Source organism: Carassius auratus, chromosome 6 (genome assembly GCF_003368295.1).
Source record: "Carassius auratus strain Wakin chromosome 6, ASM336829v1, whole genome shotgun sequence".
NCBI lineage: Eukaryota > Metazoa > Chordata > Actinopteri > Cypriniformes > Cyprinidae > Carassius > Carassius auratus.
Genome location: NC_039248.1, coordinates 1331909 through 1356602, shown reverse-complemented (window position 1 = coordinate 1356602; position 24694 = coordinate 1331909). Strand labels below are relative to the sequence as shown.

The following is a 24694-nucleotide window of genomic DNA, read 5'->3' as shown; positions in this document are numbered from 1 at the left end:
CTATAAAGAAACTTTACGTATCCGTAAGTCCTCAGTGATACACACACAACGCAACTCACTCGCCAGAATCCTCAATTAACTTCAACAGTTGGGTAAAGCAGCTCATTCGGTTCTTGTTGAGTTGGACGTGCTACTTCGGCTGTGTGTCCTGCGTCATCAACCCAGAACTAAAGTTCAATTCAGTTTGATTTATTGTGAACCAGCTCAAAAGAACGATTCGTTCAAGAATCGATCATCACTAGTGGATAGTTTGGACTGCTGAGTGAATCACTGGTACAACCCCCGAGTCTCCAAAACCTGCACTCATCCAGAGTGAGCAAAAGGGCTGGCAAAATCATTCTGGACCCCTCACACCCCTCACACCTCTCTGAACTGTTGCTGTCTGGTCGGTGCTTCAGAGCATTGAACGCCAGAACGGCCAGACAGAGGACCGATTCTTCCTTCACGCAATCTACCTCATGAACACTTGACAATAAACGTGTAACAGCACTTTTCATACATTTCCCACGCAATTATTGACATTTATGTACACCTGTACATACAAATACAATGTGTATTTTCTATATGCAGTATTATTTTTTTCCTTTTGTGTAGATTGCTATTCCCCATTTACTTATTCTTATCTGTGTCTTGTCAATATCATTCTGCTTGTGGAAGCTTCCGTCACCAAAACAAATTCACCTCATTTGTAAACATACCTGCAGTAAAGCGCTTTCTGATTCTGAAACTAAGAAAGTGTTAAAAAAAACATTTTAAATTGCTTCTATGTAAACTATTGCAATCTTGATCAGTAATTAGCAAATGACTGTAATTGTATTAGTGTGGTTCAAATATTTAATGCAGTAAAGTTTAATTCAATTCAAAGTCTTGTTAGACTGCATTCTCACGCTATGAAAATGAACAGGGTATATTTGAATGGGTTTTGATATCAACCAAACTTATCTACACCTGAGAACTGCATTTCATTTCAAAATACAAAATGTTCTTTTTGCATCCACATAGTCAGACAAAACAACAAGCACATCCAGGGCTACAAACTGCGACTAAAATGGTAGCAAATGCGACCAAAAATGTTAAATTGCGAGTGAAGATTTTGTTGAGGTCCCCACTGGCGACAAGGCCAATATATTTACGTTATAACTTAAAAATGTGCATATAATGCCTGTTTTGCGATCGCATCATTTGCCACGTTCACATAATAAACTGTGACGATGCGCGTCAAAGTTTTAGTGGAAAAAGAGTTTCAAACGGTCCTCATCTCTGCCACACTCCTGATGAATGGCTCAGTTGTGCATTGTGAGAGAGAGAAGCACAGAAAAGCAGCATCTATTTTGTGCACAACTTGAACAAACTACAACAGGTAAAGCTGTCAGCTGTGTGGATATTGGAAATATCATTAAAGGGATGGTTCACTTTCAAATAAAATTGATAAGTTTTAGCTTACCTCAAGGAGATCCAAAATGTAGGTGTCTTTGTTTCCGCAGTATTTCCCCATTTTGAGATTTATAGGTCAAACCGTTTTTGTCTGTGACTCATATAATGGAGGTCTATGGTCATCACCTCAAAGAGCATGCAAAGAGGAGTCCAAATTATACAATTCCCCATCGTAAGTACACATTGATGACAGAAGACACGAAACGAGCCGTTTGTGTAAGAAAATGAACAGTATATCGTTTTCACCCCTTGTACCCAACTGATCGGAGTTAAGGTTCACTCTAAAGTGGGAACTAAATTATTTTTCCAAATTGAAATATACAGTTACAAAAAGAATCGTTCACTATCTGTACCAGTATCACGGGCCATAAGCATCATTTGGCCAATGAGTGTAGTTTGGGCTCTGCAATGCATCCTGGAAGTGTCATACACACTTAAATAAAGGTGCCTCATGAGTCCATAAACTTTTTTTGGTCTAAATGGTTTCATAAAGAACCTTGGTAACATCAGAAGAACCTTTTACATTCAATTTAAATGCTGAGAAGGTTAAACATGTGACCGTGTGATTGAAATGTTAAAAGTAAAGTTAGCTCATTCTATTGCACCTAAAAAAATAAAAGCACCCAAGTTCTCTTATAGGAGCCAATGGCTCCTTACTCTTTTGGTGCCTTGCACATCTCTTAATGCCATACTACAAACCATATTCTGATTACAATTACACACTTCATTAAACACTAAAGGTTTGTTTCAATGATTTTATTGAGTAATTCAGTATTAAGAAATTAAAGTGGAGGATGTTTTGTCAAGAAGTTCAGAAACTTTTGATGTAGTACAAAGTTACGGTGGAACAACGGGGCAGTCCATCTCTGATCATCTAGCACAGATATAGCCCTTTGGGTTTGTACAGGGCGAATCATTCCAGCATTTGTCAGCTGTAGGGTGAAAAAAAAACAAAAAACTTATTCTGATCATTACAGTAGCATTAGGTTACCATGTTATGAAAGTGTTAGGATGGTAAATATTGGAGTAAAAACTAGACTGCTTTCTCACAGGTCCAGTTGATCTCTCCACAGTTCTCAACATTCAGATTGTTAGGTTCACCAGTGCACCAGTTGTTGTAGTCATAATTAGTACCATCACTCCACAACCACTCTCCTTCCTAAAGAGCAGAGATTAAGAGTGTTCTTCTGTACTCAGACACCAGAAAGAATATCATTTAGTTTGGATTTGAAGTTAAAACACCTTCATTAGAAACACAGAAGCCGTTTAGGCCACACAACTGAACTTACTTCCACAGCATCTTGAACACCAATCCAACATAGTGTAGTAGGAGAAGGCAACAGACCCAGCAGAAAAGAGTTTTCTTCTTCTTTGTTCACAGATGCAAGATGTGCATTCAGAGCAATACATTTTCTCTAAGAGACAAAAAAGATAATCTGTTACATTTCTAGTCTCTCAAACAATCTCCAATATCTCTTGCTCCAATCAGTTGCAAAGTTTTTTTGTTTTTGTTAAATAGAAAATTACAAGATTTACTTCAAAAAAAAAAAAAAAAATTGCCTTGTAACAAACTCTACCTCTGCTTCAATCCATGTAGCCGACTGAGAGAAGAACTTGTAGCATCGGGTTTCAAAATTTGTCCATCCATACTGGCATGGTCTACCTTTATCTGCCGTAGACAGCAGGACTACATGTTAGTCTTGTAATTCAATTTACATGTATTGTGAAAATACAAGTCAATAAAATACCGTAGATTGTTTCACACTTTCCCACTCCATAAAGGTTTTTAAAATGGATTAATAGTTTGTACAAAGTAATACCTGGTTTACCAGCTGCATTTCCCGTGGAGAACACGATGAACAGAAGCAGCAGACTTCTCAACATTGCCATGAACTTGAAAATTAATAAGCAGCAAAAGTGAATTATCTGCATTCATGTACTGCACACATTGTATTCTCAGTGGATTTTAAAGACAGTTATTCAGTAGGTCTCTGTGCCTAAAACTCACCTTGGTTTTCAGATCACTGCCTTCAGAATCTCAAGAAAGATTTTGTGGTGTTCCAGAGAGAGCTCTGCTTTTATGCTTTACTTGATGTCAAGTGTGTATAAAATCACTGGGAAAACACAGTGTTATATGTCTGTGGTTTTCTTGTTCCTTTGACCTTGTTTTCATCAGTAGCTCTGATTATGTCATTCAGTTCACCTGTGTCCCATTTATCAACTCATTAGTGCCTCGTTTGAATTAGTATTTATGCTGACTTCACGTGCTATCAGAATTATCTTGAGTTTCCTAATCGGAAATTGGTCGTGAATGGTCTCTCAAGTCATATTTACTACTGGGAAATCAGGAATAATGTTGATACCAGAGTTTCTGAGTTTGGAGGGTCTTAAACTTTAAACATGATGGAGGGGACAACCGTTGCTGCTGTCAATGCTGTTCTCACAACAGCTACATACCTTTGTCTTGCTAAAGTAGTGTATTTATAGGTTATAGATGTGAACTAATTATTCAAAGTATTTTGTATGTTTTATAAGAAATGAAATAAGTATGTATTTTACTGAATTCCAGTATTGTCAGCAAACTGCATGCATAGCATGGAGAATTTTTATATGATTGTCAACCAATGTGATGCGATGTAACCTAACAGACAACTTTTTATAATAAAAAAAAACTTTCTTTCTTTTTTTTTAAACCAATGAGAATGTTGCTTAAAGGAGTTTTTATCAGGTTTATCTTTCTCCTGGGAACAAATTAGTTTCAAAAAGTTTTTTTTTTTTTTTCATCTGACTCTGTTAATCATTCACAACACATTTAAAACACATTTTCAGCTCAGCTGATGAGTATCGATTGTGTAGAAGCTTTAAACACACTACGGAGTTATTTAGAACCATTATGATCCTACACAAATGAATCAACTAATTTATAAAGACAAACTAAGATTCACACACTTAGATATCTGCATGATTATTACACCCCTTGCCTAGGGGTAGTAGGAAAAACTCTTAACAAGGCATAATAATAAGGGACACCCCTTTGCTCCATGTTCTTAAGGTTGAAAATCAAAGAACGTGAACGATAGATTTTACACTACACTTGAAAGTAACAAATGTAATCATCGGCCGGAGAAGGGATCAGAACCAAAGTTTCTTCAGGCGGCTGGAGTGAGTGTGAGTGTGTCAGATGTGACTCGCTCATTATTTAGACACTTTTTACTTCACCTGCGCTCTGGAAACACACCATTTGACGACTAGACCTTTAAATTACAGCAAACATCTGAGTGAACGTGAAGCAGTTAGCGACGAGATCAGAGGAGGAACGTCAGTCAGAAACGCCTTCAGACATTCTTTACATCTTTCACATGTCAAGAAGTTCTGCTCATGGAAAGTTTGTCCCCAAACGCAGCTCATCTGCTCTATGTTTGCATGTGAAGTTGTAACTCAAGGAGCGAAGTTGAAGAATTTATAGCTTATTGTAGTTTTTGTTGTGGAAATGAAGCTGAAATAGAGGCACATTCCTCTCTGATCCAGCACTGATAGCTTGCTTTGGTCGGATGGTCAGCCTGATTGTCTTGTGAAGGACAGATGTGTGTGTTTTGTGTTTACTGCGCTGTGTATCTGAGTGTTATTTCATGTTCTGTGTGTGTCAGGCATGAGGATCCTGGTGAATCTGCTGCTGGACACATTGCCGATGTTGGGGAACGTGCTGTTGCTCTGCTTCTTCGTCTTCTTCATCTTCGGCATCATCGGTGTGCAGCTCTGGGCTGGACTTCTGCGAAACCGCTGCTATCCTCCGGAGAACTTCACCCTGTGAGTCCCGGCTCGTCATCATCCTGATTTAGTCTTATTTATGTGTCAGATTTCCTTTTTAGTTTTTTCATATTTAGTCAACCTGTCCTGTCCTGTCCTTTTTTGTTTGTGTATCTGTTTGTAGTCAGGTTTTAGTTGACAAAAAATCTTGGACTTTAAGTCTATTAAACCACATTTTAGTCAGGCTGCATGGTTAAACTGATAATCACAATTATTGTACATAATTACATTGGTGGCTCAATTTCTTAGAACACCTGACAGATCTGAAAATATTGACCTTTTTTGGCCTCCAAACCCTGATTTCATTAATAATGTTCATGAAACATGCAGACGGTTGCTCTAAGCACAACAAATGTCAGATGAGGCATTCTGTCTTTATCCACTTTTAACATTGAATTTATTATATTTTGTCATGAGAAGGTGTGATGGCAGATTCAGTTGCTGTATACAGTGCAAACGGCTGTGTGAATGAACACTGAATAACACTATTATTGGAGCAGAATATCAATAAACTCCAGCTTGCATGTCTGTTAATGCGTTCAGATCATCAGCCCTTTACAGAGAAACCTTGGATCATTTTTTATTTTGTAAGCTGAATTTTGTGTTGTCTATTTTAATCAGTGATATTACATGTGGATATAGTCACAGTTAGAGTTTAATGGTATCAGTGTCATCTCGTCTCATCAACAAATATTTTCCATCATAATTTTCAATAACAAAGCACAGTCAGTAGTTTCTCCTGTGCTGGTTTTGATCCTGCTGCTCGTGGTCTGGATCTTTCTTCCTGGTTTCTGAAGTATCGTGAGTTTATGCTGTCTATGATATTCTCTGATCTCCAGCGGTGAACTGCCGTCTCTGAAAGGCTCTTCGGGGGCTTGAATCTCAGTGCTGATGCTCATGCTGATCTTTCTGGTCTTCACAAGTGTAAACTCAGAGCGTTTATTGAGCCTCAAGAGGGTTGAATACATTGGTGAAGCTGTCATGATGTTCCCTCATTAGAGCACACAGCAGATCCCTCACTAGAGTGCACAAAGTGTCCAGCGTTAAAGAGCTGCTTCAGAGGAACTGATCATTATTAATGATTGAGGAACAATAGCAGAGTCTGTCATCTGTTTCTGTCTCAAGAATAAATGATTTGGAAGCAATTGCTCATTGACAGTGGGTTAAAAATAAATGCATAATAGAGTTTCACGGCTTGTAAGAAATACGTTTGGCTGGTGAATCCTCTTGATTCACTCATGCAATTAAATAAAATTCATTTTGAAATCTTTTCTGACTTTTAATTTGGTATTATAATGTACAATGCAACAGATTATAAAAAAAAGTATGATATTTTTTATTAATATTGAGGCCAACACTATTTTTACAAAAATGAAACACATGCACAAATAAATCTTTCACAATAAGATCCATAACATTAATTTAGAAAATGTATAAGCCTGTCTGTTTTCTAAATGCATGCTATTGATTTTATTGTGATTCATGTGCGCATATATGAATTTGAACTTTATTGTCGTTCAGCTGTGATCTGATAAATGCAACTATTAGGCATGAAGATTATAAGACATTATAAACATCAACATCATGATTTTCTGTAAAGCTGCTTTCAAACGGTGTGTGGTGAGAAAAACAACATGCAAATAAATTTGACTTGACTTTAATGATTCTAAAAATTGTAAAATATGCTTTCATATATCTTTCTGTTGATTCTGGGGTGAAATGTGAGATTCCCGCTCTCTCTCCGTGGTTCCTCTAATGTTCCTCTGTGTGATGAGTGATGGTGCGCAGCAGGGGCTGCTGGGAGAATTATGGCTCTGACCTTGTTATGTCACGCATGTGGTGGCTGTGATAATGGACGGTGTGTGTTTCGGCGCTCAGGAAAGCAGCAGTATCCAGAATAAACACTTCAGTGTTACTGTGAGGTCAGCTGCACCTGTAGTTCACGACACACATCTGACACGCAGGACCTGATGAAGACTGATGAAGACATCTGCTGGATGAGAAGAACATCAATTTAGGATGAACAGCTCCTTTGCAGAGCTTCAAAGTCAGCATAACATGGAAATTCACCCATTTGTTTTCTGAATGCATGTTAGAGATCTTATAGTGTAGGATTCATCTTTCATTGTGTGTTGACACTTCACAACATGGATCCATTTATTCACATCAGCTACATTTTTTTATATTAGTACTCTACCAATGCAGAAGAAAAGATCAGTCGATTCTGGCATCTCAATGCAACTTTAAAGGAATAGTTGAACCCAAAAAGCATTGCAACAGTGTCTCATCAATGGATGCTCTGCAGTGAATGGGTGCCATCAGAATGAGAGTCCAAACAGCTGATAAAAACATCACAATAATCCACAGCACTCCAGTACATCAGTTAACATCTGGAGAAGACAAAAGCAGTGTGTCTGTAAAAAATCTTCAGTTTTGGGTGAAAAATTCCTTTAATTCAGCTCTTCAGCTCTATTGGGAGTCTTGTTAGAGACGTCTTTGGCAAGAACTTCCTACATCTCAGTAGTGTTGTGTTCCCATGTTCCCTCCAGTCTCCTGTAGATCTCTAATCTCCTGTCTTACTTCTGCTCTATTTTTACACATCTCTGTCCCATCGCTCTTTAGCAGAGCCCAGCTTTAACCCTTGTGCATTGTTCAAATTCACTACGCTTTCGTTATGTTGCGAACATAAAAACATCCGCTCAAATAAACTGCTGTAAAAATGTATCAGAATCATATTTTTTTTCAATTGTTTTTGCATAAATCTGTTAATCAACATCAGTCCTTATCAAAACTACCAATTTTTTTTTTTGATCCAATATTTTAACTCTTTAATTGCCAAGTTCATAAATGATTTAATATATATATATATGTTGATATATATATATATATTTGTGTCTGGATTTTTTTTTTTTTTTTTTTTTTACATTTTTATAACAGTCTTGGGCATGTCAAAGATTAGTAACAAAATTGGCTTTGATGCATTGTTAGTTTTTGTGCAGCATTAGATTGCATTTTTTCTCCCTAATTTATTGTTGGTGGCTGTTTTTGCCCCATTGACTTCCATTATAACAACATTTTTTGATTGCAAAGCCATGACACCATATAATCATGCATTCTTGATTGTTTGTGGTTTTTCCTTTTGGGAAGAGTTAAATTTTTTTATTTTTACAGTTGATCACTAGGTGGGACCATTAACCCTTTAGATAGGCCTGTGCAAAAAAGGCTTAGTTTCTGGCTTATGTATGAAGTTATATGGAGTATAACAGCAAAGTATAGTGTGTGTGTGTGTGTGTGTGTGTGTGAGAGAGAGAGAGAGAGAGAGAGAGACCTTTGCGCACTTACCTTAATGTATTTGAGAAAATCAAAATGTACTGTACACCTCAGCTCTAAGAACTACATGGAGTAAACAAAAGTGTATTTATGCACCTGCTGCCTTTTGATAGTGGTGATAATTATAGAAAACAAAAGCAAAGTACGTGGATTTAAACACTTGTATGCCATCATGCTGGTCATTTAATGGTGAGAAGAGCAGCAAGCAACAAGAGAAAGGGCTTGACTTGTACCAAAGTTTTAGAAATGATTATGTAGCGTGACTCCTCCAGCGAGCTGCAGCTTATTTGAAGTTGGTATTGCATTTTGGTTCATAATACATTATGTTCATAAATTTGATGCAAAGATTTTTTTTTTTTTACAAGATTTTAAGGTTTTAATAATGTCTGACTGTCCTCAGCGACGCTGAATCTTCAAAACCAGCTGCATTCCAGCAAACAGAACCTGAACCCCGACGGCGCTGAGGAGAACATCACTGATAAATACAATACTGTTCAAAATTTGGGGTTTTGCATTTATTTGATCAAAAACACACTAAAAAGTGAAATGTTATTACATTATAAAATAACAGTTTTCTGTGTGAATCTGTGTTAAAGTGTAATGTATTTCTGTGATGCTCCGCTGTATTTTCAGCATCATTCCTCCAGTCTTCAGTGTCACATGATCTTCAGAAATCAGAATAATATGATGATTTACTGCTCAAGAAACATTTAAATTAAATTAAATTAAATTTATGCATTTAGCAGACACTTTTATCCAAAGCGACTTACAGTGCATTCAGGCTATCAATTTTTACATATCATTTAATAAGCATAAACATAAACATTTTTCAATAAACATTTCTGATTATTATCAATGTTGAACACATTTGTTCTGCACAATATTTCTGTGGAAACTGTGATGCATTTTATTTTTCAGGATTCACAGATGAATAAAAAAATAGAATAGAATATTTGAAATAGAAATCTTCTGTAACATTATAAAGGTTTTTACTACCACTTTTAATCAATTTTCGTTGATGAATAAAAGTATATATACACGTGTTTACTGGCAGATTGATTTGAGTGGATTTAATGTTCATTTGAACCTGGAAGTGATTGAAGATTCAGGATTTTGACAGTAAAAGCAAAGAAACGTTATGATGTAAATTAAAATCTGATTCATTTTTTCTCTGTAGGTCAGCAGTAAATAGCTGATGTTAATTTTGAAGCTATTTTAATTAATTTATATTTATTCACTTAGCAGATGCTTTTATCCAAAGTGATTCTCAGATGAAACTGAAACTGTTATTCTGATTATGTTTTATTTAGTTCATTCAGTATTAAATGAAGAAATAATGCAAAATAGCTTTTGTAACATTAGAAATGTCTTTACTGTCACTTTTGGTCAATTGAATGTGTCCTTGCTGAATACAAATACAAACTATCCCAAAGTATTGCATGGTATGTGTATGTCAGAAGTGCATTAATAGATAAATCAACAGCCAGCTTTTCTTTGATAATGTTTGTCCTCTGTAATCTTCTGAAATATCATTTAACTTGCTCACTGTGTTTGATCTGTGCGTTCGCTCTGATGTGCTCTTTAGTTTAATAAAAGCATCTGAATGTCCCCTTTATGATCACAGAGACGAGAACCAAAAACCTTTGACCCTCTGAGTTCTGTTAAACCATCTGTGTGTGATTCTGCGCTTCTGGATGTTGGTCTTTATATGTCAGAGATATAGCCTAATCAGTGTAAACACATATGTGATGACTGTTGTGGCTCTGTTCCAAAACCTAGTGAGCAGCCTATGTAGGGAGCAGCTTCGTTCTCTTAAATCAAATGCTGTTCTGGAAATTAATGCAGTTTGGCCATGAACAAATCAATCCCAAAATGCACTGCAGTTAGCTTGCAATAAGTTTTTTATTTTATTTTACACAATATTTGTGTGTGCTGTGTATTTATATGCTTTTTATTTTGTTAAATTAGCAGCATGGAGTTGCTCCCTAGGTAGAGTTTTCACAAATCACATATTTTTTAAAGGTCAATTTCAGTTGAAGTGCTGCAAAAATAGTTTTCTTCCTCTGTGTTTTTATCTTGTTTTATATACAGTATTGTTCAAAATAATAGCAGTACAATGTGACTAACCAGAATAATCAAGGTTTTTAGTATATTTTTTATTGCTACGTGGCAAACAAGTTACCAGTAGGTTCAGTAGATTCTCAGAAAACAAACAAGACCCAGCACTCATGATATGCACGCTCTTAAGGCTGTGCAATTGGGCAATTAGTTGAATTAGTTGAAAGGGGTGTGTTCAAAAAAATAGCAGTGTGGCATTCAATCACTGAGGTCATCAATTTTGTGAAGAAACAGGTATGAATCAGGTGGCCCCTATTTAAGGATGAAGCCAACACTTGTTGAACATGCATTTGAAAGCTGCACGCTCTTAAGGCTGTGCAATTGGGCAATTAGTTGAAAGGGGTGTGTTCAAAAAAATAGCAGTGTCTACCTTTGACTGTACAAACTCAAAACTATTTTGTACAAACATTTTTTTTCTTCTGGGATTTAGCAATCCTGTGAATCACTAAACTAATATTTAGTTGTATGACCACAGTTTTTTAAAACTGCTTGACATCTGTGTGGCATGGAGTCAACCAACTTGTGGCACCTCTCAGCTGTTATTCCACTCCATGATTCTTTAACAACATTCCACAATTCATTCACATTTCTTGGTTTTGCTTCAGAAACAGCATTTTTGATATCACCCCACAAGTTCTCAATTGGATTAAGGTCTGGAGATTGGGCTGGCCACTCCATAACATTAATTTTGTTGGTTTGGAACCAAGACTTTGCCCGTTTACTAGTGTGTTTTGGGTCATTGTCTTGTTGAAACAACCATTTCAAGGGCATGTCCTCTTCAGCATAGGGCAACATGACCTCTTCAAGTATTTTAACATATGCAAACTGATCCATGATCCCTGGTATGCGATAAATAGGCCCAACACCATAGTAGGAGAAACATGCCCATATCATGATGCTTGCACCTCCATGCTTCACTGTCTTCACTGTGTACTGTGGCTTGAATTCAGAGTTTGGGGGTCGTCTCACAAACTGCCTGTGGCCCTTGGACCCAAAAAGAACAATTTTACTCTCATCGGTCCACAAAATGTTCCTCCATTTCTCTTTAGGCCAGTTGATGTGTTCTTTGGCAAATTGTAACCTCTTCTGCACATGCCTTTTTTTTAACAGAGGGACTTTGCGGGGGATTCTTGAAAATAGATTAGCTTCACACAGACGTCTTCTAACTGTCACAGTACTTACAGGTAACTCCAGACTGTCTTTGATCATCCTGGAGGTGATCATTGGCTGAGCCTTTGCCATTCTGGTTATTCTTCTATCCATTTTGATGGTTGTCTTCCGTTTTCTTCCACGTCTCTCTGGTTTTGCTCTCCATTTTAAGGCATTGGAGATCATTTTAGCTGAACAGCCTATCATTTTTTGCACCTCTTTATAGGTTTTCCCCTCTCTAATCAACTTTTTAATCAAAGTACGCTGTTCTTCTGAACAATGTCTTGAACGACCCATTTTCCTCAGCTTTCAAATGCATGTTCAACAAGTGTTGGCTTCATCCTTAAATAGGGGCCACCTGATTCATACCTGTTTCTTCACAAAATTGATGACCTCAGTGATTGAATGCCACACTGCTATTTTTTTGAACACACCCCTTTCAACTAATTCAACTAATTGCCCAATTGCACAGCCTTAAGAGCGTGCATATCATGAATGCTGTGTCTTGTTTGTTTTCTGAGAATCTACTGAACCTACTGGTAACTTGTTTGCCACGTAGCAATAAAAAAATATACGAAAAACCTTGATTATTCTGGTTAGTCACATTGTACTGCTATTATTTTGAACAATACTGTATATATATATATATATATATATATATATATATATATATATATATATATATATATATATATATATATATATATAAAGCTTACAAAATCTGCCAATGGGGTCAGGAAAATTATGACAATATTGAGAGAGTTTTTTAATTTATTTTTATTTTAAGCATAAACTGACTTTATTTTGAATTTATTTCTTTTTAGAAAGAATGTGTAATATATTATGCTTTTTAATTGATCCCCTTATTAAACCATTAAACATTGTTTTAAAATATTTATAAAACATTGAAATAATCAACATTAAATAAAGGTTAAAAAAAAATCTACTATATTTTATTTTTTATAAATTCTGATAATATAAAAAACTATTTATTTTCTGGAATGCCATTTTAAAAATGTTGCACAAAAAATGCAAAATGCCTCACATCTCTTTCAAAATGAAGCAATGCATCCAAATATCACAAATGCATCTCAAAAGGAACATTTTGTGTCTTGCATAGATAATTGTGTGTTGTGTTTTGCAAAAAGTGTTTTATGAAATTGAGAACTGAGTCAAAGGCTGAGAATAAGTGAATGGTTTTGTCGATTTGGTGTGTGCTTCTGCTGTTTGACTGTCAGCTTTCAGAAACTGTGTGACAAGGAAAGATTTAGTTTTTAAACTGTTGAAAAAAAAAAACATTTTACATTTTAAACATTAACTACAATTAACACATTCTGAGAATATTTTTCTAAGAATGTTTTGATCAACTTTATGAGAACATATATTAAATATGCATAATGTTGTAAGAATGTGCAATAAACATTACTCACATTACTCTAAAAATATTTTGTCATAACATTTGTGTAACTTTGAAAAAAGGTTATGAATATATTGCGTGTTGGCAGGGTCTTGATTAACAAATGCTTAGATATCTGTCCTGAAAGACAGCAATAGTCAGAAAGTCATCGTTTGCAGTGTATGTAGGCAGTAAAGCATCTGATTAGGTTTTGGACACAAATCTATTTCCCTCTTTCTCTCAGCTCAACAGGTGTGGCACTCCCTGCTCCGTACTACTCTCTCGATGAGAAGGACGAGAGGCCCTTCATCTGCTCTCTGCCGCAGGATAACGGCATCATGTCGTGCGGTGACGTGCCGGCGCGGCGTGTGGCGGGACATCAGTGCTGTCTGGACGTGGATGATCTCCTGCACCATCAGGCTCTGGGCCTCGTGACCGAGCCCTTTCTCAACGCCAGCGCCGTCGTCCCCGGGCTCTGTGTCAACTGGAACCAATACTACACACGCTGCCACACCGGACACAGAAACCCACACAAAGGAGCCATCAACTTTGACAACATCGGATACGCCTGGATCGTTATATTTCAGGTATCTGCTGGAGACTCATTAACACCGTAGAACTTTGTGTTTATTTGTATTTGTGTTTATTGGAAGCAAAGCAGATAACTGTTTGAAGTGTATTATTATTATTTTCTTCTGCAAATGATGGTGTGTTTAGGTTATTACTCTGGAGGGCTGGGTGGAAATCATGTATTATGTCATGGATGCTCACTCATTCTACAACTTCATCTACTTTATTCTGCTGATTATAGTAAGTACACAAACTCACACAGATGCATGAGTGTGTTCCAAAAGAGCAATATAGAGTGTTGTATCTGACCTTATGAAAATTATTTTTTATATTGTTATTGGTGCTTCAATCCTATTTGATAATCTTTTACTTGTTTATGGATGAACTTATCCTCAGTAGATGCATGTAGTCCCATGAAACTTAGCATGTAGTATTCATTCAGCTTAATGTAGGCATCCCATAATAATCCGCAGATGGCTCTACCTGTTCTAAGTGCAGTGAGACAGGTGTTTGTGTTTGCTGCGAAATGAATGAGATGAGTGACACTCATTTGCAGTGAGTGTTTGTAATGAGTGTTAAGAGTGAATGAGTGAGTGTTTGCAGTGAGTGTTTGCAGTGAGATTAGTGAGTGTTTGCAGTGAGTAAGTGTTTGGAGTGTATGTTTGCAGTGAGTGTTTGCAGTGAGTGAGTGTTTGGAGTGAGGGTTAGGGTTAGGTTTGTTTTTGCAATGAGGTCAGTGAGTATGAGTGTTTGCAGAGAGATGAGTTCATGAGCTGAGTGTTTTTAGTGAGTGAATGTGTGTTTGCAGTGAGTAAGTGTTTGGAGTGTGTGTTTGCAGTGAGTAAGTGTTTGGAGTGAGTGTTTGCAGTGAGTGAGTGTTTGGAGTGAGTGTTTGCAGTGAGATGAGTGTGTGTTTGCAGTGAGATGATTGAGTGTTTGCAGTGAGTGAGTGTGTGTTGGCAGTGAGATGAGTGTTTGCAGTGAGTGAGTGTTTGGAGTGACTGTTTGCTGAGATGAGTGAGTGTTTCATGAACTCAAACACACATTCACTCACTAAAAACACTCAGCTCATGAACTCATCTCTCTGCAAACACTCATACTCACTGACCTCATTGCAAAAACAAAGTGTTTGGAGTGAGTGTTTGCAGTGAGTGAGTGTTTGGAGTGAGTGTTTGCAGTGAGATGAGTGAGTGTTTGCAGTGAGTGTGTTTGCAGTGAGTGTTTGCTGAGATGAGTGAGTGTTTGCAGTGAGATGAGTGTGTGTTTGCAGTGAGTGAGTGTTTGCAGTGAGATGAGTGAGTGTTTGCAGTGAGTGAGTGTTTGGAGTGAGTGTTTGCTGAGATGAGTGAGTGTTTGCAGTGAGTGAGTGTGTGTTGGCAGTGAGATGAGAGTGTTTGCAGTGAGTGAGTGTGTGTTGGCAGTGAGATGAGTGAGTGTTTGCAGTGAGTGAGTGTTTGGAGTGTATGTTTGCAGTGAGTGTTTGCAGTGAGTGAGTGTTTGGAGTGAGGGTTAGGGTTAGGTTTGTTTTTGCTATGAGGTCAGTGAGTATGAGTGCAGAGAGATGAGTTCATGAGCTGAGTGTTTATAGTGAGTGAGTGTGTGTTTGCAGTGAGTAAGTGTTTGGAGTGAGTGTTTGCTGAGATGAGTGAGTGTTTGCAGTGAGATGAGTGTGTGTTTGCAGTGAGATGAGTGTTTGGAGTGAGATGAGTGAGTGTTTGCAGTGAGATGAGTGTGTGTTTGCAGTGAGTGAGTGTTTGCTGAGATGAGTGAGTGTTTGCAGTGAGTGAGTGTGTGTTGGCAGTGAGATGAGTGAGTGTTTGCAGTGAGTGAGTGTTTGCAGTGAGATGAATGTTTACAGTGAGTGAGTGTGTGTTTGCAGTGAGATGAGTGAGTGTTTGCAGTGAGATGAGTGTGTGTTTGCAGTGAGTGAGTGTTTGCTGAGATGAGTGAGTGTTTGCAGTGAGATGAGTGTGTGTTTGCAGTGAGTGAGTGTTTGCTGAGATGAGTGAGTGTTTGCTGAGATGAGTGAGTGTGTGTTGGCAGTGAGATGAGTGAGTGTTTGCCGTGAGTGAGTGTTTGCAGTGAGATGAATGTTTACAGTGAGAGAGTGTGTGTTTGCAGTGAGATGAGTGAGTGTTGGCAGTGAGATGAGTGTGTGTTTGCAGTGAGTGAGTGTTTGCTGAGATGAGTGAGTGTTTGCAGTGAGTGAGTGTGTGTTGGCAGTGAGATGAGTGAGTGTTTGCAGTGAGATGAGTGAGTGTTTGCAGTGAGATGAGTGTGTGTTTGCAGTGAGTGAGTGTTTGCTGAGATGAGTGAGTGTTTGCAGTGAGATGAGTGTGTGTTTGCAGTGAGTGAGTGTTTGCTGAGATGAGTGAGTGTTTGCAGTGAGTGAATGTGTGTTGGCAGTGAGATGAGTGAGTGTTTGCAGTGAGTGAGTGTTTGCAGTGAGGTGAATGTTTACAGTGAGTGAGTGTGTGTTTGCAGTGAGATGAGTGAGTGTTTGCAGTCACTGAGTGTGTGTTGGCAGTGAGATGAATGTTTACAGTGAGTGAGTGTGTGTTGGCAGTGAGATGAGTGAGTGTTTGCAGTGAGTGAGTGTCTGCAGTGAGATGAGTGAGTGTTTGCAGTGAGATGAGTGTGTGTTTGCAGTGAAATGTGTTTGCAGGGGGAAGATTGTGTTTTTGCAATGAGGTCAGTGAGTATGAGTGTTTGCAGAGAGTTCATGAGCTGAGTGCTTATATTGAGATGAGATGCGTGTGTTTGGAGTGAGATGTGTTTGTGAAATTAAAAGCTGAAAACTTTAGCTTGTTGAGTGAAAATTGAAAAGTTTGCTTGCAGCAGACAGTTTTTTGTATTTGCAGGTATTTGCAGTGAGGTTTGTGCTTCTCTCTCTGAATATTTGCGTAACTCCACAGATCGGCTCGTTCTTCATGATAAACCTGTGTTTGGTCGTCATAGCGACTCAGTTTTCAGAGACCAAACAGCGCGAACATCAGCTGATGGAGGAGCAGCGAGCTGCCCGTCTGTCCTCCAGCACACTGGACTCGCTGGTCGGACCCAGTGACTGCTATGAAGAAATCTTCCAGCTCGTCTGCCACATCCTACGCAAGGTGCGGCGGCGCACTGCTGCCTTCTGCAGGATGCTCTGCTACAAACCTCCGGAGCAGGAGCATGAGAAAACAAACATCAATGGAAGAGAGAAGAGCCTCCAACAACAAGGTCAGGAGGGGAGCGGAGGAGATGGACGAGTGAATGAATGAATGAATGAATGCATCTAGCGCTGAGCTCTTCTCTCACTGCACTACAGATGGCACTGCACCTTCCACCTCAGCAGCCAATCAGGAGACAGAAGAGGAGGCAGCCATGAGGAAAGACAGGAACAAGAGGGAGGAGGGGGCGTGTCAGAGGCGGAGCCATGAGCTTTGGATGGAGATGAGGGTCAAACTGCGGGGCATCGTGGAGAGTAAATACTTCAACAGAGGAATCATGGTGGCCATCCTCATTAACACCATCAGCATGGGCATAGAGCACCATGAGCAGGTCAAACACACACACACACACACACACATGCAGTGTTTTTTTTTCTATAGATGTAATGATATTAGTTAAAGCCCAACCTATTAACCTGCTGATATTAAGTGATTTGGCTGTCCATGTGTTCTTTCAGTGATTCTTGAATGAGCTGAAGAACATGAGGATAAATTGATGAGAATCTCTGTGTCTCATCATTGTTTCTCTTCATTATTTCAGTTAATGTTGTGTTTCATGTTCTCATTCTGTGTGTGTGTGTTCAGCCGGAGGAGCTCACTAATGTTCTGGAGATCTGTAACATCGTCTTCACCAGTATGTTTGCTCTGGAGATGATTCTCAAGCTCACAGCATTCGGCTTCTTTAATTACCTGCGCAATCCGTACAACATCTTTGATGGGATCATCGTGATCATCAGGTAATTACCAGTGAAACACCTAATGCTTTTCTGTTACATTTGAAGTAATTTTTTTATTTTATTTTTATTTAAAATAGCCGTTTTCTATGTGATTATGTTTAAATGTAATTGATTTCTGTGATCAAAGCTGAATTTTCATTCCTCCAGTCTTCAGTGTCACATGATCTTCAGAAATCATTCTAATATGCTGATTTGCTGCTCAAAAAACATTTCTGATTATTATCAGTGTTGAACAAAGTTGTGCTGCTCAATATTTTTGTGATAACCATGATGCATCCTATTTTTCAGGATTCACAGATTAATAATAAATAAAAAAACAGCTTTTATTTGAAATAAATTCTTTATACTCATCTTCACTGTCACTTCTGAACAATTTGATGCATCTTTGATAAATGAAAGTGCAAATCTTACTTCAGCTCGACTCACTTTCTTAGTTTGTATATTAACAAGCAAACACAAGTATTACACTCACCTGTAGTTTTGAAAATGCAGCTTTAACAAGATCTGTGTGATAGAATATTTTCACTGAACTTAAAAAAAAACAATCTGACTGCTTGAATACCGGATGACTGCACATAAGAATAGAAGTGCGTTCAGTAATGTCCGTCCCAATCGCAGTGTGTGTGAGATCGTGGGTCAGTCTGACGGTGGTCTCTCGGTGCTCCGCACCTTCCGCTTGCTGCGGGTCCTGAAGCTGGTTCGGTTCATGCCGGCTCTGCGCAGACAGCTGGTGGTTCTGATGAAGACCATGGACAATGTGGCCACATTCTGCATGCTGCTGATGCTCTTCATCTTCATCTTCAGGTGTGTGTGTGTCAGTTTTGGATTTATGGTACCACGCTACTGGAGTATATTTTTAATCACACGTCTCTCTCTGTGTGTGAAGTATTTTGGGAATGCATATATTTGGCTGCAAGTTCAGTCTGAAGACGGACACCGGAGACACAGTCCCGGACAGAAAGAACTTTGACTCTCTAATGTGGGCGATCGTCACTGTGTTTCAGGTAAAGAGAGAGAGGCGCCCCACCTCCCCCGACACACACTTACATTTAATCATTTAGCTGAAGCTTTTATCCAGAGTGACTTATAAATGATGACAATAGAAGAATTCCAAACCAATAAGGGATTAGCATAATAAGCAAGTGCTATGACAAGTCTCGAGTGCAAGTGTTAGAAGGTCAAGTCAACTAATTGACAAAAATAGTATCAGGATAGAGAGTGCCAGAGTTAGAAGGTCAATGTGTTTTTAATCAATCCTTGAATATGGCTAAGGAGTTGAGTTGGGCAGGTCGTTCCACCAGGAGGGAACAGTTCATGTAAAAGTCTGTGAAAGGGATTTTGTGCCTCTTTGAGGTGAACAATAATGTGCCGTTCACTTGCAGATTTGATAGTGTGATGTACGTTCTCTTCAGTCCGTTATAGATTAATCTTGCAGCTGGATTAATTGTAGAGGTTTGACAGAATTGGCTGGAAGTCCTACCAAGAGAGCATTCTGGACAGAACAAGAGCTTGAACAATGAGTTTTAAAGCACTTACACACAAATCTCTCCTCACAAGTGTGTGTGTGTGTGTGTGTGTGTGTGTGTGTGTGTGCAGATCCTGACTCAGGAGGACTGGAACGTGGTGCTGTATAACGGCATGGCCTCCACGTCTCCTCTGGTGGCGCTGTACTTCGTGGCTCTGATGGCGTTTGGGAACTACGTGCTGTTCAACCTGCTGGTGGCCATTCTGGTGGAGGGATTTCAGGCTGAAGTGAGTCCTCTCAACCGCTTCAGAGCTTCGTTGATTAGACCGTCTGATCCGGGTTGATCCCTGGAGCTGCACATTGATTCTAAACAATGAATCAGAACAGTTGAAATTAATTACTTCAGTTGTAATACCTTTTGATAATAATAAATCCTGATTTGTAGACTGAGGCAAAGTAGTTCTTCAGTTTTATTGGTTGATGTTAGTTAATGCATATCAATTAGCAATATATTTTGTATGTCATTTATTGATCCTTCTTAATATTAGTCAATGTTGGTTCAGGTTAATTCATAGGGTATTAATTAATGCTAACAGGTACAGATATGGCTTAAAAATATTGGTAAATGTAGAAATTTACATAATTTAAGAATAATAAATTATTCATTTGTTGTTGAATTTGTTATTTGTTAGTTCAAATAAATGTAGTTAAATAATGTTAAAAATGAAAGCTTATTGTTAAAGATTAGTTGAATTTGATTAGTTTTAAAATTTTTGAGGTAAAATTTTATTTATTTTTGTTCTACGTCTTTTTTTATCATAATCTTTTTGTTTATATATATGGTATATTGGGATGTTTGTGTTATGTTGGGCACATTTTAGTTTGGGGACCAATTCTCACTTTTAACTAACTATTAACTATCATTTTTGCCTGAAAAAACCCTCCCAATTTGCTGCTTATTAACAGTAAAGGTCTTTGCACACTGGGTCCAAAGTTTTCGTGTACATTTATTTTTAAAATATTTGTATATGTTTTCGTATTCGTCATCCTTTCCTATCCAAAAAACTTGCTATGGATCCTAAAACCAAACCTGTTCAGAATTTTGTATTATTTACAAAATTTTCGGAGGCAGTGTGCAGTTGTGATCGATGTGATTGTATTTCATTTTTTAACGTGTGAAAATGTTTTGGTGTTTAAGGTATCTAAAATATGATCATGCTGAATAAGGAATTAATATATGCTTTACTAGTACTAATAAACGAATAATTGGGAAAGATATAATGTAATTATTTCTGATTGTAATCCGTGCTGTTCAGGGAGGTTTGTGCAGCTCATCACGTTCATCTGCACCAGACTCTCTATTTCTGTGAATCTGTAATCTATAAATGTTAATTTGTGCTGAAAATCACTGTGGCTTTGACTTTGTGAAATCACTTAGCCAGCTGTTGTTTGAGTGCTGTCCTGTTCTTCATGCTGATGTGAGCCGTGTGTTTCAGGGGGATGCCAACCGCTCGCACTCTGATGATGATGATGAGGGAACTTCCTGTAATGGAAGTGAACAGCACAAAAACTCACTTACCTCCTCTGGTATGAACCTTGCTCATTCACACTCATAATATAACCCGTCCACTATGGTCAGCTCAATTTCATGTTTCATGTGTTATAAATGGATACAAGTTGGTGGTAAACAGATGTGCACTCAGATTAAGATCATTGATAAACACTGTATTTTGGACTGAACTGTGTTGCTTCCATCAATGTGTTTGACTTGTCTTATTATTAACACGATGTTGATTTATACACATATTCTGCACACTGATTCTTGGAAATGATCTAAACCTAATCTGATTAAGAAAAAATGCTGTGTCCTGTAAACATCACACATGAATCTACTCCACCAGTGTTGTTGCTCTTGATTGAGATGTTAGACAGACTTGAGCTGGTACAATCTGAGCATCTTTTATTGTTTAATCCTGTGGGATTGTTTGACACTTTTGATGGACTGTTAGTCCTCCAGTTTCTGACTCTCTGTGGCTGAAAACTCAACAGGGACTCGTGAAGGAGACATTAGAGCCGTCTCCGGAGAGCTTCAGGCGTGTGTTGATGTCCAGAGATCTGCTCTTGGCTTTGGATGACTGCTGTTTCTTTCCTCCAGATCCCAAGCTGTCATCTTTAACTCCTAATGGGCATCTGGATCTGGCGCCGCTGGAGGAGGAGAAGACCAGGACCGAGTTCTCAGAGGAACACCACCAGAGCAAAGCCATCTGCCTGGGCAGGAGATCCTCGTCTCTGGTCAGTCCATGAAGGATTCAGTGACATCACGTCATGTGTGTGTGTGTGTGTGTGTGTGTGTGTGTGTGTGTAATGAGTCAAGGAAACATTAGTGCAGATTAATGTTTAGAATTAGAAAATCCCTCAAGCAAAACTGGTCCGTGTGTGTGTGTGTGTGTGTGTGTGTTTGTGTTTGCGAGAGACCAAAATTCTGTTGATGATGTGCGACGGACGCTCAGCCAAGGCTTTTGGGGTTTCCATAGCAACTCCTCTTTTTAATTGAAGCAGCCGTGTGTGTCGGGAGAGACGAGCGTGAGCCGCTTGGGTTAAATATAGTGTGTTGGGCTGTTGTTGTTGAAGTCACATGCCGTCGGGAGATTGTGGTGGGAAAGAGTCTCTGGGAACATGGGAAAACTCGGTAAAATCCTCTGAATGTTCAGACAGAAACATTTGCACACTGCATACAGAATGAACTGTTTCTTGCTGCATAAATCACTAATCATAATGATGTCGAGTCACTGTGGCACTTTACTGACGGTCAGATGTGAACGCTGAGGTTTTGTGAGCATCATGTCATAGGCGCTGGAGAACACAAGTTTCTATGGCAACTGCTTTTGCCGCTCATGCTGCTAAAAATGAGCGAATGCATTGAGATCAGAAACACCATGACTGCAATTACCACACAAACGCGCGACTGCGTGAAGTTAATTAATCCACACCGCTTAAAGGCTCGTTAGGAGTCAGGGGATGGATTCACATAGCATTCACAAATAAAATACTTCCTAGCTAGAATTTACTTCTTCTTTTCGTTCTTAAGAAAAAAGTTACGAGTATTTTCTGTTCCAAAATATACTTCTTAAGAATGCTCTTATGCTGTATTTTCCATTAATATTTTTGAAAAGCCATTTTAAAATTACTTCTTAAGTCAGGATAGCCTTTTTTATTGAAAACATCGTAGCTCTAGGGATGATTTTTATTTTATTTTTAAAAAATTATTATTTTTTTTTCCAACTTGACACAAATTTGCTCGATGGGGTTAAGGTCCAGAGTTTGAGGGGTCACCCCATAATTTTTAATTCCGACAATAGTTTGTTTTATGGGTTTTGTAATGGAAAATTCAACAAAAAACAACTAAAACCTTTTAAACCTCTTTTACTGTAAATACAAAATAATCTGAAAAGCATTTCCAGACAACGCCAAAGAGTTTTCTTCTACAGAAAAAAAAATAGATCTCCTTGAGAATTTTACATGAATTGCACTTACAGACTTTTTGGAATTTATCTTAAGAAATTTCTTAACTTAGAAATTAAATTAATTCTTAAATCTGGCTCCAGGAGTGAACAAGTTTCCTTCTTTTTCTGTAGCTCCACAGCCGCAGTTCCCATTACCACCACTGGGGCCGTCCTCCCTCTCAGCCGTCCTGGAGCCGGAGGTGTAGCTGGAACAGCGCGGGTCACTCCGTCCGTGGCCTGAGGGCCGGAGGGGTCATTGGGGGGAGCTTACGGGTCCGCAGCATTCACTCAAACTCTGCAGAACACGAGTCTCTCCTGCTCCACCCGCCCTTCCTGTCACGCCGACACCGCCGCGCGCTCTCTCTCGAGCTGCCCGAGCTCCTGCAGCGCCCCCCGCTGGTCCGGAAGAAGAGCGTGTCTGCAGAACACCAGGACTGTAATGGGAAGGGCCCGGGCCCTCAGGGGACGCTGCTTGGAGAGGTTTATCCACAGCTCAACGCACACAAAGACAAGAACAACCTGGTGGAAGATACGGAATATGTGAGTGCAGAACAACATCCTGTTCAAAATAGCTATAAGTGTTTCTTATAAATGAGGTTTGTTGTCAAGGATTGATGTTTACAATGAGGAAGTGTTGCCCTTCACTACTGATAAATACATCCATGGATAGATAGGTAGATGGATGATAGACAGATGAATGGGCAGAGATGGATGGATGGATGGATGATGGGTAGATAAGTGGATAGACAGGAGGATACGCAGATAGATGGATAGATAAATGTATAGATGGATAGACAGGTGGATAGATAAGCAGGTTGGTGCATAGATAGACATATAAATGGATACATAGGCAGATAGATGGATATACAGATGTATAGGTGGGTAGATAGATAGACATATAGACAGGTAAGTAGATAGGCAGACATAAAGATGGCTAGACAGGTGGATAAATAGGCCAACACACGGATAGATGGCTGTATAGATGGTTAGTGAGGTGGACAGACAGAAGTGCTGTATCTTTCAGCGGTCAGTAAGTCTTCAGTTCTCTCAGCGCTGCTGTTAAACCCATTATGCTAATTTCAGATGATTTTCTCTGAGATACAGCACATGAAAAGTGGAATGAAGTTACACATTCTCTCTGAGCCTGACGATCTCTCACAGTTTTAAAGGTCCTTTCGGAAGCTCTTCCTCTCAGTGAAGTGATTTAAAATCGCTATTGTGAATCAGTCTGAGCGTATCATTAGAGCGTTTCTCTGCTGAGCGGCACATCGTCACGTCTGACAGACGACTGAGAAGAATCTCGGCTCTTTTAGCGTTTAATAAACGTCTCGGAAGTGAAATACGGCAGCAGTAGATTCACAGACACTGTGTGTTAGTGAGTGGAGGATAAACGACATGGAGAGACTCATTATGAGCAATGAGAGTAAACACAATAGCCAAACTCCGCTGGGTCACAGCAGCTGTCTGCTCACATCACTGTGGATGTCATCCTCATATTTTACTCCGTTTATTGGAAAGGTTTCCCAGGGAAAATTAAACTGGTGTTCAAAATTAATTGGAAAGAGTTGCCTTTATCTCAGATAACCAGTGGTGTGCACGTGTGTGTGTGTGTGTGTGTGTGTGTGTGTGTGTGTGTGTGTGTGTGTGTGTGTGTGTCCCAGAGCCTCTGCTTCCGTATCCAGAAGATGATGGAGGTTTATCGTCCGGACTGGTGTGAGAAGAGAGAGGACTGGTCAATATACTTATTCTCCCCTCAGAACAAGTATGTACTTTCACTCTCATTCTGTTCAAATCTGTGTTCGGTCAGTTTGATTGAGTGGATGATGTTTTTCAGAGGTGTAAGTATTTGTGTAGTATTACTTCATTGCTACAATTAATTAAGAATAAATTGTTCTGTTAAAATACTTTTAATCAGTTACAATGAAAAATAATCAGTTGCAACAAATTGCAATTTCATGTAGACAAAATTACAAAGT

The 24694-nt window shown here is 38.7% G+C and overlaps 2 protein-coding genes across 2 annotated transcripts in view; one reads left to right on the top strand and one right to left on the bottom strand.

The window, feature by feature from the left end:
• Nucleotides 1–24694, top strand: part of LOC113089654 (voltage-dependent T-type calcium channel subunit alpha-1I-like) — a 155743-nt gene that overhangs the window by 98016 nt on the left and 33033 nt on the right. Inside the window, exons 4-16 of the mRNA XM_026256097.1 lie at nt 5082–5241; nt 13479–13821; nt 13952–14044; nt 16720–17023; nt 17112–17344; nt 17599–17750; nt 18369–18554; nt 18637–18754; nt 19347–19502; nt 20712–20802; nt 21371–21507; nt 22851–23258; nt 24380–24480. Of these exons, the coding sequence (XP_026111882.1) occupies nt 5082–5241; nt 13479–13821; nt 13952–14044; nt 16720–17023; nt 17112–17344; nt 17599–17750; nt 18369–18554; nt 18637–18754; nt 19347–19502; nt 20712–20802; nt 21371–21507; nt 22851–23258; nt 24380–24480 (2482 nt within the window). The remainder of the gene's footprint in view (nt 1–5081; nt 5242–13478; nt 13822–13951; nt 14045–16719; nt 17024–17111; nt 17345–17598; nt 17751–18368; nt 18555–18636; nt 18755–19346; nt 19503–20711; nt 20803–21370; nt 21508–22850; nt 23259–24379; nt 24481–24694) is intronic.
• On the bottom strand, nt 2176–3602 carry LOC113089734 (ladderlectin-like). The gene is made up of 6 exons (XM_026256103.1): nt 3443–3602; nt 3255–3327; nt 3012–3103; nt 2724–2849; nt 2485–2593; nt 2176–2366 (listed from the first exon to the last, which is right to left on the bottom strand). The coding sequence occupies exons 2-6, from the start codon at nt 3322–3324 to the stop codon at nt 2305–2307; spliced, it is 459 nt and encodes a 152-aa protein (XP_026111888.1). The 5' UTR covers nt 3325–3327; nt 3443–3602; the 3' UTR covers nt 2176–2304.

What these genes read in the sequence shown, in the direction of transcription:
- LOC113089734 (XM_026256103.1), bottom strand. Translation starts at nt 3,324, where the DNA reads ATGGCAATGTTGAGAAGTCTGCTGCTTCTGTTCATCGTGTTCTCCACG. An exon ending in AAATGCAGCTGGTAAACCAG is followed by an intron (nt 3,104 to 3,254) that starts GTATTACTTTGT and finishes TGTCTACGGCAG; the next exon opens with ATAAAGGTAGACCATGCCAG. An exon ending in GTGTTCAAGATGCTGTGGAA is followed by an intron (nt 2,594 to 2,723) that starts GTAAGTTCAGTT and finishes TCTGCTCTTTAG; the next exon opens with GAAGGAGAGTGGTTGTGGAG.